The sequence below is a fragment of the Pollachius pollachius genome, assembly GCF_949987615.1.
Source record: "Pollachius pollachius genome assembly, chromosome: 15".
Classification (NCBI taxonomy): domain Eukaryota; kingdom Metazoa; phylum Chordata; class Actinopteri; order Gadiformes; family Gadidae; genus Pollachius; species Pollachius pollachius.
The window spans coordinates 12,839,427-12,851,788 of record NC_136948.1 but is presented as its reverse complement, the minus strand read 5'-3'; the positions used below and the strand labels follow the sequence as shown (position 1 = coordinate 12,851,788).

The following is a 12,362-nucleotide window of genomic DNA, read 5'->3' as shown; positions in this document are numbered from 1 at the left end:
AGTGTTTAGAGTGGACGGACGGGCGGTGTGAAGTGTGATGATGTCGGGACTGATATCTTGGGATTGAAGATGAAAACACATGCGTGCGTTCGGCCAAAAGGAATGAAGACATGCTGAGATGAAGAGTCGGTCTGGTTTCCTAAAGAAAATATCATGGATTATTTATGTCATTTTGCACAGATGACACTTGACACAATGGGATTCCTCGGAAAAAAAGAATGACAAACAGATAGGGAACACTTTTCAAATCGGAATTAAGTTATTTTCTTCTTAACTTGAAAACACCTTAGTTGTGAGTATCTATTTAAGCAGGAGTATGGATTTGTGTAAGGCGCTCCTTTTGTTCCTGATCTCAAACTGCGTTACAATGACTCTGTCGCTGTCCACCTGCACCACGGTGGACATCGACCACATCAAGAAGAAGCGAGTGGAGGCGATCCGGGGTCAGATCCTCAGTAAGCTCCGTCTCACCAGCCCCCCTCAGACCATTGGAACCAACCAGGTGCCTCTCCAGGTGCTGGCGCTGTACAACAGCACCAAGGAACTGATCGAGGAGCTGGGCAGGGACCGCCAGCAGAACTGCGGTCAGGATAACACTGAGACCGAGTACTATGCCAAAGAGATTTACAAATTCAACATGATCAACGGCCCGCCGGAAAACAGTGAGTGGTCCCCCCCGTCCTTAGTCATACGTAGACAGAATTAAACCCAGAGGAAGGTTGCGTTATTGGCACGCTTGTGTGTGTGAACTACACCATGTGTGAGCCTGCGAAATCAATTACCCAAAAGTGTGCCCAATAAACTTCAGATGAAATAAATAGATGAATGAATTGAAATACGTGACATTCAACGTGGTTATTTAGTAACCTGTAAGTAAACGTCCAAGCAAAACAAAATACGGTTCGAGGCTACTCTTTTGTACTATAAATCAACGCTATACCCGTGAGATGAATCATAACTCAGTTCTGCGCAGCCTTTACGCGCGGCCGCTCCTGTGCGTGCGCAATAGTGCGCGCGATAGTGTGCAAGGTAAACAGTCTAATTGGAAAGAGCACCATTCCTCCTGCATACCTCACACCAAAGCCATGGGAACTCCACACACGATAGTCTGACAGATTCCGAATAGGGAAAAATTCTCAGGCAGTTAAGTCTAACTCTGCCAACTTCAATAATTCATACCCAACTTTATGGCCCTGAATTTAACTACATTTGCCCACCGTTACCATCCCCAGTCTTTACTGGATTGGGCGTTTATTGGTTTGGGCGTAATGGTTAAAAGACCTTGCTCGTGAATATTGGGATTTTCCATATAAACTCAAATGAAATGATTGTTCCCTTAATTCCAGGTTTAATCGCATGAAAACAAAGCAGCAGCCAAGCCAAAACATGTGCACGGGTTAGATCTCACTGGTTAGAAGTGGATCTGTGTGGTGTGATCAGGTGCTGCTCGGCAGCTGTTTGGACTCTACCCTACAGAGTCTCCCTTGGCTCCTGCAGAAGTCTCCCACCGGATTCAAACGCGTTTTTATGGCTTCTGCGAAGTGCCCCTGACGCTCAAAACACACAGCTCTAAAACGGTGTTCACGCACGGGTCAGAGGTAGCCCCGACCTCCCAACACACACTGAGCTCTCAGGAATAGCATCAGCAAATGGCCCGTTGCCCAGGAGGACGTATACATTACCCTGTCTGTCACACAGTGGCCCCTGTGGCGGTCTGTTGTCCCTGAGCAGGTTACCTGAAGAGTGTGTGTGTGTGTGTGTGTGTGTGTGTGTGTGTGTGTGACAGTGTGTGTCTGTGTGTGTATGTTGGTGTGTGTGTGTGTGTGTGACAGTGTGTGTGTGTGTGTGTGTGTGTGTGTGTGTGTGTGTGTGTGTGTGTGTGTGTGTGTGTGTGTGTGTGTGTGTGTGTGTGTCCCAATAACGTGGATGGCCAAAATGGATTAAAAAAATAATGGGGTATTCTATTTCATTTTCCATTATGCAATTTCCTAAGAAAGCAAGGACTGTTTTAGTATCTGGGAGCGTAATGTCTGTCACCGCAGTAATACTGTAGAGGCCATTTTCTATTTAATCTAATGGCTTTTACATCCACTGTTTTTGGGATAGGAAAGTCCAGCTTTTACTTTTCTAACCGAGTTAGGGGGCTTGGTAAAAACAGAAAACTTATCTTATTCTATAACTATGAGTAACACCATATATTTTGGGTGATTGGAGATTGAAGAAAAAGGCTGACAGAAAGAGTAATCTCAATGTTTTGCATCACAAAGTGATGTGTCAATCATGGGCAAACATTGGACTACATTTTCCAACACTTTCTAACCAAGAGACATGTTGGGTAGTAAAGTACAACATATATTGCCCATTTATTCAAGTTGTCTGTGCCTGCTAAGGTCTTAAAAGACTCCTGAAGATGAGCGAGAGTACGGTCTATCCCCTCTTTTGAATGTTATGTTTGTATAGTCTATGAATAGCATTGGTCTAACACTCTTATAATTGTCATAATTCACTTATGTTCTCCCTGTGTAAACCCTCTGCAGCCACTGGACACAACCACGTGGTGCCTGACAGCTGGTGACAGGCAAAGAAAAAGATTGTAATATTTGGGCGATAAGGTCATTATTTATGGGCGGTATAAGGATAAAGGAGACCTAGGCCAAAAGAAAGCGAGGACACGGCAGCGTTGCTGATACACAGACTAGTAGAACGATGATCTCATCCCAGGAAGAGAGAGAGAGATAGAGACAGAGAGGGAGAGAGAGATATTTCTGGCCGCTGCCGTTCTTTCCTCTTTCGCTTTGATCGTGTGGAAAAAGCATGAGTCCGCCTTAAGGGGAGAGCTCCATCATGAGTCTGCCTTAAGGGGAGAGCTCCATCATGAGTCTGCCTTAAGGGGAGAGCTCCATCATGAGTCATCCTTAAGGGGAGAGCTCTCTTAGGAGTCTTCCTTAAGGGGAGAGCTCCCTCAGGAGTCTTCCTTTAGGGGAGAGCTCCACTGTGAGTCTTCCTTAAGGGGAGAGCTCCACTGTGAGTCTTCCTTAAGGGAAGAGCTCCACTGTGAGTCTTCCTTAAGGGGAGAGCTCCACTGTGAGTCTTCCTTAAGGGGAGAGCTCCATCATGTTGCTGAAGCCCCTCCCACTCACTGGCCCCGCCCACTACCTACACGTGGAGCCCAAGTTACACATGCAGCACAGCAAGACCCCGCCTCCACTCCCCTGCCATTACACACTGTGTGTGTGTGTGTGTGTGTGTGTGTGTGTGTGTTTGTGTGTGTGTGTAGGCCGTTCGCTTATGACAGTGTTTTTATGTTGTTATTCGGAAAGATCTCAGTAGACTAGTTACAGAACACATTGGCTTGCGAAAAACTGTAATCTTATCATAGCTGGCGTACATGACGACTAATCCAATCAAACATGAACCATTGTTTGAAATCAGTCACAATTATGCGCAGAAAATACAGTCTTCCTTCCAAGAAAGCTTTGACTCTCCTAAGTTATACGAGTCCTTGAATTCTGTAGTCTCAGCGCTGGGCTGGCAGAGGACGCCCACTAAGCAACCAGCCTCCACAGCTGGCCAGCACCTGCCCCCGTCCCGCTTCCTACTGCCTAGTGCTTCCCCTCCACATGGCTCTGGACGGAGCGACAGAGCGGCTGCCCCGTGGGCCACTGTGTCTAGCAGGGGGTCTTCTGTGTGACGTAACGGGTGAGGCCGGCCTGCTCCAGACAACATTGGGCAGCCAGCCCAGACATGAGAGGAGATAAGGGGCCGGGGGCAGGGGTGTGAGTGGGCGGTGCCGGAGGGGGGGGGCATGGCGGTGGATGGGGCGACAGGGAGCGGTGTCAGGGTCAGACAGTGTTTTTACGAGGAGCTTTTAGAGCCGCGGTCAGACTTCCAGGCCAGTGTTAGCGTTGGATTCCTGAAGTCCATCCATGGGCCAGTAAATAGGGGAAAGTGAAGCATCTTTTCCGGGAGCCATTCCTCAACCACCCGCCAACAGTAGTTCAATCAGTGGTAGAAGGTTCATGAGGATGACTGTGTATAACATCATGAGTATTAGACATCATCGTCATTATTCAGACTATTAAGGTCCAAGAAAAGCTCATCTGAACAGACTTGATGATTGCAATGTTTATTTGTTCCTTATAACAAAAAGCAATCCCCAATGACTCTGCAACACAGAAAAAATGACCTTTGTATCCCCAACGCGAAATCCCCCCTAAAACCTGAGGGGGAGAGGAAATTAGCCAATCCAAAAGGAAACCAAGTGCTTGATTAGAAATAGAAATCTCGTCTCAAATTGGGGAGAAGTTTCCACGTTCTTCTTTGAGACAGGCAGGGGGTGAGTTGGAAGGGGTGAGATAGGAACTTTGAGGGGGAAGACTGAAGGGAAGCAAAAGCTGGCGAGTTTCCTTCCAGATTGTGTGATGGAAAAACTGGACAGATATCTCGACGGGATGCACTCATTGCACACTAAGATCGCCTTCTATAAATAGGGAAAGTGGCTGGAACTGACTCCCCCCCCCCTCCCCCCCCAAAAAGTGAAAAAGCAACATGGAAATATCAGATAATCTCTGAGAGAACTCAGTGAAATAAAAATCAAGAGTCAAATGGATTACAGATACCGGGAGATGGGCCACCTCATGACACTTTCAACTTCCCTTTGGTGGAACTTCTGTTAAAACAAACCTTTAAAACAGCTCGGGATTAGACAGGTAGCCAGTCTGACAGCTAATAAATACTAGCTAATAAACGGGGTAATAATGCTAAAGTTAAAACCAATACATTAGCAATGGCTGGCTTGGCTGTAAATGTCTCTTTCCACTGGACTCATTACAAGCCTGCCGTTTGCTTATTTCACTCAACAGGGCCTGTGCTCAGTCTGTTAGAATAATAAACCATTTTGTGGTATTACAGTATTAAAAAAAACTAACGTTTTTCGAGAGTGCTGACCAACAGGAAGTCATTTAGAGAGAACTCATACCACTGCTATTACTGGTCTGCTGGTTCCAATACTCTCTCTCTCTCACTCACTCACTCACTTACCACATAACCTCACACTTCATTCCTAGTGGGTGCTGACTGTCATCTGATGGGCAGATCCCTTGTCACCAGGGAGACACCCTCCCTCTGCCCTCTCAGACACACCGAGGCAGAAGCCTATTGGTCCAGGTGTTACTGGTAGACTGTTCCACCATGTTCCTAGCCCAGATCCCCTTGGCTTGGCTCCTAACCCCCAGGAGCACCTGTTGGTTCTCCAGCACTGGTGAAGGAGGAGGAGGAGGAGGAGCGGAGGAGTACGCAGGCCATCTCCCTCCTCATGCCTTTTGCTTTATCAGCGCATGGGACATTTGGTTTTGATTTCATGATTCGTGATCAGACTGCACACAAAGCATGAGCAGATGGAAGTGAGGCTGGGGTTCTCTACCCTGGGGAGGGCTTAGGAGAATACCTAGAACCACTTTCTGTGAAACATCCGGATCGCTAGTGTCAGATCCACGACAGTGATCAAAATCAGCACATTAATATTCACTGTAAACACATCCAACTGTGTGCAGGCAGGATAAATGGAAAAACGGGCCGTGATAACAAACAATGAGGTCACTGCTCAGGGGGACGGGATCAAAATGAAAGAAAAAGGTTCCCCTCTGGTCAGAAAGCAGATCATTTCATTTATCAAAAGGAAAACAACCCTTTTATTGAACTCATATTTAACAACTTTATTGTATGTTGTACGTCCTGGACCTTAATGTTTGTTGTATACAGGGAATGGGTTAACCTAACAATTGTTAGTGCTTGGCACTGACAATTGGAACCTCCTTACTGTACCGACAGGGATATATTGTTTCTCTTTCTTCTTCTGACTTCTTTGGATAACAGTGTCTGCTCAGTGCCCTAAATGTAAATATAAATGCAAAAGCAAACAACCCTTTCATTCAACGCTTTTTCTAACAACCCAGGTGTCATTTCGTGTGTTTTGCCGTAGACGACCTGTGCCCCAAGAGCATCACCTCCAAGCTGTTCCGCTTCAACGTGTCCGACATGGAGAAGAACTCCACCAACCTGTTCCGGGCTGAGTTCCGCGCCCTGAGGATCCCCAACTCCAGCTCCAGGAGGAACGAGCAGAGGATCGAGCTCTACCAGGTACGAGTCTGGCCCCCCAGTCCAGCCCCCCGAGTCCGGTCCACTAGTCCGGTCCACCAGTTTACCAATCTGTTCCCCCCAGTCCATTCGAGCAATCTGGTCCACCAGTCCGGTCCCACCAGTCCGGCCCCCCCATTCTGGCCCCCCCACTGCGGTTCCCCCAGTCCGGTCCCGTTGTCTGTTACCACCAGTCCGGTCCCACTGTCTGGGAACGTCCACTGAAGAGCTCTCTGCGTCGTCACCAAAAAGATGATCCCGTTTCTATCAGGGCTCGTTACGACTGCTGGCCGGCTGATCCTTATTCCATGTGTTTCTTTTCCCTCGAATGGCTTTTACATTACGATGAATTTATGAGCTCGCTCCAGCCGATGTGGAGTTACTCTAGAATCGCCATTCTATGCTTTCTTCTTCCTGGACCGTCGCTCTCCGTCCGTTTCCCCGTCCTCGTCGCGTCACACCGTCGCACGTCCGACAAGAGACATACACCTCTGCACCTGCGTTCTCTGTGTGTCATGTGTGATGCTCTTTTTCCGACGGTCGTGTGCTCCTAGCGGTGTCTGTCTGGTGGACGTCTGCATGCAGTGGCCAGAAGGATGGATACTTGCCTCGATTTCCTCATTAATCTCCCATGAGAGACTGGGAGCGATGATCGGGTTCCAACATTTCCTGCCAGGGAGACAAGCGTCTCCGGACTGCATACCGCCTCAGAGGCGGGCTCTGGCCGGGGCCTAGCGCAGCCTGTCAGGCCCCCAGATTGTTTCCAGGGGCCCTGAGGAGGAGATAGAGGCAGGGTCGGGCCCCGGGGGAGGTAAGCCGAGACGCTCGCCCCCACACTTTAGCTCGCGAGTTGATTGGCAAGGGCAGCGTTGGCAGCCCGCGGGCCCCCTGTTCCCAGCGGAAGCCAGATTAGATGCGGACATTGTTCAGGAACCTGGTTATCCCCGCCTGGGCTGTGAGGCTAAGCGCCACGGCTACATGGCCAAACACTTAACTCTCTGTGAGATAAGCCTCTTTCTGCACAGCGAGTGCGCCGTTGTATCCGGTCGGAGGTTGTGATTCTGCGGTACGCCGCCGCTGTGATTGAGCACTCTGAACGCCAGGTTCAACTGTCATGAAGATTCACAGCTGTTATTGATGGCTCAACGTGTTGATGGATCACTGCACCGCTGCTAGCCTGGTACTGTATGGCCCTGACTAGCCTGGTACTGTATGGCCCTGACTAGCCTGGTACTGTACCGCCCTGACTAGCCTGGTACTGTACCGCACTGTCTAGCCTGTTACTGTATGGACAAACCGAAAACGATGGGATCCCAGCTGTAGTCTGAAGTATGAACTAGCGATGGGAGGGACAGACAGGGTCCCATTGGCAGCAGGGTAACACACAGGCATTAACTTGCAAAATAGGGATAACAACACAAGGACTCACTTTTTCCATGAAGTGAAGACATTTGGCCCAAGGCGTCCTGGAGAGTCTAGCGCAGACAGCTCTGGCTGCATTGTCGTCTGGTTGTGTGTGTGTGTGTGTGTGTGTGTGTGTGTCTGAGCATGTGTGTGTCTATGCATGTACATGCGTGCTTGTGTGTGTGTGTCTATGTGTCTGTGTGTGTGTCTGAATGTGTGTGTGTACATGTGTGCATGCGTGTGTGTGTATGTCTGTGCATGTGTGTGTGTGCATGTCTGTGCATGTGTATGCGTGTAAATGTGTGTGTCTGTGTGTGCATGTGTGTGTGTTTGTGTATGTGGGAGAGAGACAAAGTAAAAGGGGAAAAGGAAAGAGAGCCTTTACACTCACAATGTGCATGCATGCTGCCACGCGTGTCTGCATGCATGCACAGCCACCGCATGCACCACACTCGGCATGTCCATGCATAACAACGCAAGTATTAAGCGAACCCATTGGCAGACGGCCTCACACTGTGAGTCTTCCTCACCCTCCTGCAGATCCTGCAGAAGGACGACCACATCGCCAAGCAGCGCTACATCGGGGGCAAGAACGTGCTGACCAAGGGCACACCCGAGTGGATCTCCTTCGACGTCACCGAGACGGTCCGGGAGTGGCTGATGTACCGCCGTGAGTTGGGACGCCTTTCGGAACCTTTCCTCGACAACAGCTTTTTATTGTGGCACATATCAACGTCGCCGGTGCCAACGGCTGCCGTTAATAGCTTGACTATATAAAGAGCAAGTGCCTGTGGGGTTGGGGGGGGGGAGGAAGTACCTCTAACTCATATTCCTTCGGTATGTATTCTACCCAGAGACCAATCTGGGCCTGGAGATCAGCGTGCACTGCCCCTGCCACACCTTCATCCCCAACGGGGACATCGACGAGAAAGTCAATGAGCTGCTGGAGGTCAAGTTCAAAGGTGAGGCTCCCTCAGATGCTTTGGCTGGACGGAGGCAGCGGAGGCTGACGTCACACCGGACTGTGTTCCCTCGTAGATCAGTGACAGAGGCTAGGACGGGTCGATTTGGCCAACAGCTGTTTATTGGCTGACCTGCTATCCCTCTGATCCTGGATCAACCTCAAGCCAAAAGGAAGAAGGTCTGGTAGTGAGAGATGGAGGTAGATAGAGGTAGAGAGGTAGAGAGAGAGAGAGAGAGAGAGAGAGAGAGAGAGAGAGAGAGTGAAAGAGAGAGAAAAAAAGAGATTGAAAGAAAGAGAGAGGTTGAGGGAGGGAGGGTGAGAAGATGGGTGAAAGAGCGAGACTGAGAGGGTAGAGAGAGGGAGCGAGCGGTAGAGAGAGAGGAGAGACAAAGAGCATGAGAATACAATCGGTCTGGTATCTCACTTAGCGTTGGGGCCCCGGGTCCGGGTCTTGGGAACCCTCCCCTGCCTGGCGGGGCCAGGAGGAATGTGCTGCCACGGTGCTCAGACGCTTGGCTGCGCGCGTGAAAGAGAGGCGTCCACAGGCGGCGTGCGTCTCTCCTGAGATCCTCGCTGCTTTAGCTATCAGGGCCAGAGTGGATGAGCAGACACACGAGCCGAGGGGGGAGATGTCTGGGAAGGAGGAGCCGAGGTCCCCGCTCTGGGGTCTAGGGAAGATGGAGGACTAGGAGGAAGCGTGAGACCAGGGTTAGCCCCCTCTAGTGAGGATCTTCTCAACTCCAGAGCCTCGCGTGTCTTTCCTCTTTAATTCCTGCTGTGGACAGGGTCATCATTCAGTGCGACTTCCGTCCCTGACCTTTGTTGCTGCTACTGTTGAAGTCCTGTTTTATTTACCTTAACAGAGGACGGGGCCGTGGTGTCGACCCCCAGCCCAAAGGTCCTGGGTTTTATCCCCCAAGCCTTCATGGCCTGACCTGACCACCTAGAGTACCTAACCCCTACCTACTCCGTAATGACATGCTCCTAAATCCCCCTTATCAGCCAATTGGGGTAAAAGCACTGCAATCCCATAACGATGAACTAATTGAACCGGGACCCCCTGCAGCTATGGAGCCGGAGTACGAGGAGCAGATCCGCCTGGACATGAGCCGTCTGAAGAAGCAGCAGAAGGAGGTGTATCCCCACCTGATCCTGATGATGCTGCCCCCTCACCGGCTGGACGCCCAGTCCTCTTCCCGCCGGCGCAAGCGGGCACTCGACACCAATTACTGCTTCTCGTAAGAAAACTTTTCCAAACTCTGGGGAAACGTAATACATTAACTCGTGTTTTTCCCGCCCTTTCTAAATTTAGCGCTTTTTCATAGCAACAGCAGCTGCGCTGGGAGCTGGTGGAAGTTACGGCAGCGCATCGGTTGGATCGCTTTGGAATGAGATGGGATGGCGGTGTTATGGGTTATTTTAAGAAATACCGTTTTTAACACAATGTGTGTGTAAATATACCTAGTATGGGTAACAACATCGTTTTATTAACAGTCCATAAAGCAGCGCTGGTTAATCAGTCCAACACTAAACACAATGCAGGTTACTTTATACGTGACGAGGTGGGGCAGCAGGTTGAAGTTTAACCCTTGTGTATTCATGGGCCTTATAGAGTACAGCAGGGCATCACATGATGACACACACATTCCAAACCTTAATCTTAGTGCTGCTTTTTCCCTTAATCTTAGTGCTGCTTTTTCACCTTATAGTAACCAGGATTCTAGAATATTAACAAGGAGGACGGTTTCACATTCTAGAATGTTGGGCAAGTACCAAGATGGTCCTGAACAGGCTTGAACTCCTTCGATCGAAATTCAGAACCTTGTGATTGAAACCCTCCTATTGGCTTCCTCCAAATTCTAGAATAATAACAAGAATTATTGGCCAAAGAGTACAGAGATGGCGGCTTGGAATGCACTCTTGGAACCACAGATCAGGAGATTGAAACCTTCCTACACCCTTAAGATGCCTGCTATACGAATGCGAGATCCTAGGTTTGATTTGGCTCATGAAAGCTCCTGCATTCCTCAGGCTGCTTCTCCTCAGTGTACATTACACCGGTGGAGGAAAAACTGTGGAGTCTGCCACCGGTCTTTTCAGGGGCCTGTCTCTGTATTGTCAAGCATTCAAATATGGCCCCAGCGACCTTGGAGCCGGTAATACGAGATGCCGTTTCCCACTCCAATGAGGGGATGGAGACGCGCAGTGGGCATACGCAGGGCTGGTTAATCAGCCAGCCGAGCGTGGCAGAGGCGTCAGCCACCGCAGAGTACAAGTCAGGATCCGTTCAAAGGCTCGCTGGTGAGGAAGGCTTCCATCGTACGCGCCGCGGCCTCACCTCTGAATTCCAAACCAGGGGCTGGAAGGCAGCAGCAAGGCATCTGGCCCGCCTCCAAGAGGGAAAATAAGGGCGCACCTTCAAGTGGAATTCTTTTTTTTTTGTTGTTGTTGCTTTCCAGCCCCGTCTCTCGCTCTCTCCCCCCCCCCCCCCCCGCCCTTGACAGTTTCTGTGATGCCATTGGCAGTGAAATGTACACAGTTCGTAATAGTAATAGTTTTTCCTGAAACTCTGGAGTGATCTTTTCTTCTTTTTCCACATGCTTCTCCTCTTGCTCTCCTGCAGCAACTACGAGGAGAACTGCTGCGTGAGACCGCTCTACATTGACTTCCGCCAGCACCTGGGCTGGAAGTGGATCCACGAGCCCAAAGGCTACTACGCCAACTTCTGCTCCGGCCCCTGCCCTTACCTCCGCAGCGCAGACACCACCCATAGCTCGGTGAGGACCTCAAAAAAAGAAACAGCCGCCAATCCACTGTTAAACCATGCCACTGTTTAACCGCCCCACTGTCTAACCTCGTCACCGTTTAACCGCTCAACTGTATCGGGATGAAACCACATTGCGTTGCTCACGGTCTTTGGCCGTGTTGGGGTGGGCATAGCTTAGGAGGTATGGCGGGTTGCCTTGTAACCGGAGGTTGCTAGTACGAGGGGACCCTAGCTGAGGGTCGAGGTGTCCCCTCACCCCAACTGCTCCTGACGAGCTGGCTGTCGCCATGCATGATTGACTCCGCCGTCGGTGTGTGAATGTGTGTATGTACCGTAAGTCAATTCGGATAACAGCTTCTGCTTGGGGTGACCCGGTGGCTCATTGGGAAGAGCGCGTACCATTAAGGCTCAGTTCTGATCGCAGCCACCTGGGTTTGAAGGTTCTTTGCTGCATGTCTTCCCCTCTCTCTCCCATACCTTCCTGTCTAACTCACTCTACAGTAAAAGCCTGCAAAAACAAAAAGTTGTCAGCTAAATGTGAAGGTGTGTTTGCCTTGCGTCTCCGCAGCTCCTCAGCCTCTACAACACCCTGAACCCGGAGGCGTCCGCCTCGCCCTGCTGCGTGCCCCAGGACCTGGAGCCCCTCACCATCCTGTACTACGTGGGCCGCACGCCCAAGGTGGAGCAGCTCTCCAACATGATCGTCAAGTCCTGCAAGTGCAGTTAGACGGGAGGACCCCGAACCTCTGACCGACCTCGACCAAGAGCCCCCCCCCCCCCAACCCCACCCAAGTGCAGTTAGACAGGAGGACTCCAGAACCTCTGACCGACCCCGCCCTTCCCCTCCCCCAATCAAGAGAGACCCCCCCCAGCTGATCTCCCGGGTGGGGGGAAGCACCACTCAGGAGGGGGACAGGGTGGGGTGAGGGGGGTATGCTGCCCCCTTCACGAGTACCTCTGTCCACCTCCACCCAGCCCATCACCCCACCGTCACCTCATGTTTCCATGTTTCCTTGCTCTCTCTCTCGCTCCCCCCCCCCCCCCCCCCCCCCCCCCCGAAATGGAAACCCGTTAGATAATGAGAAGAGACCT

General features: G+C 50.6%; 1 protein-coding gene across 1 annotated transcript; it reads left to right on the top strand.

Moving 5' to 3' along the window:
* Window positions 1–10: 10 nt before the first annotated feature.
* Window positions 11–12,269, top strand: tgfb3 (transforming growth factor, beta 3). Its single transcript, XM_079752078.1, has 7 exons — window positions 11–662; window positions 5,981–6,138; window positions 8,080–8,209; window positions 8,394–8,501; window positions 9,570–9,741; window positions 11,127–11,280; window positions 11,839–12,269. Exons 1-7 carry the CDS (start codon window positions 317–319, stop codon window positions 11,995–11,997), a joined length of 1,227 nt encoding a protein of 408 aa, XP_079608204.1. The 5' UTR covers window positions 11–316; the 3' UTR covers window positions 11,998–12,269.
* Window positions 12,270–12,362: the final 93 nt, after the last annotated feature.

Coding starts and splice junctions, on each gene's coding strand:
- tgfb3 (XM_079752078.1), top strand. CDS start 317: ATGGATTTGTGTAAGGCGCTCCTTTTGTTCCTGATCTCAAACTGCGTT. Junction 663..5,980: donor CAACGGCCCGCCGGAAAACA/GTGAGTGGTCCC, acceptor GTTTTGCCGTAG/ACGACCTGTGCCCCAAGAGC. Junction 6,139..8,079: donor AGAGGATCGAGCTCTACCAG/GTACGAGTCTGG, acceptor ACCCTCCTGCAG/ATCCTGCAGAAGGACGACCA.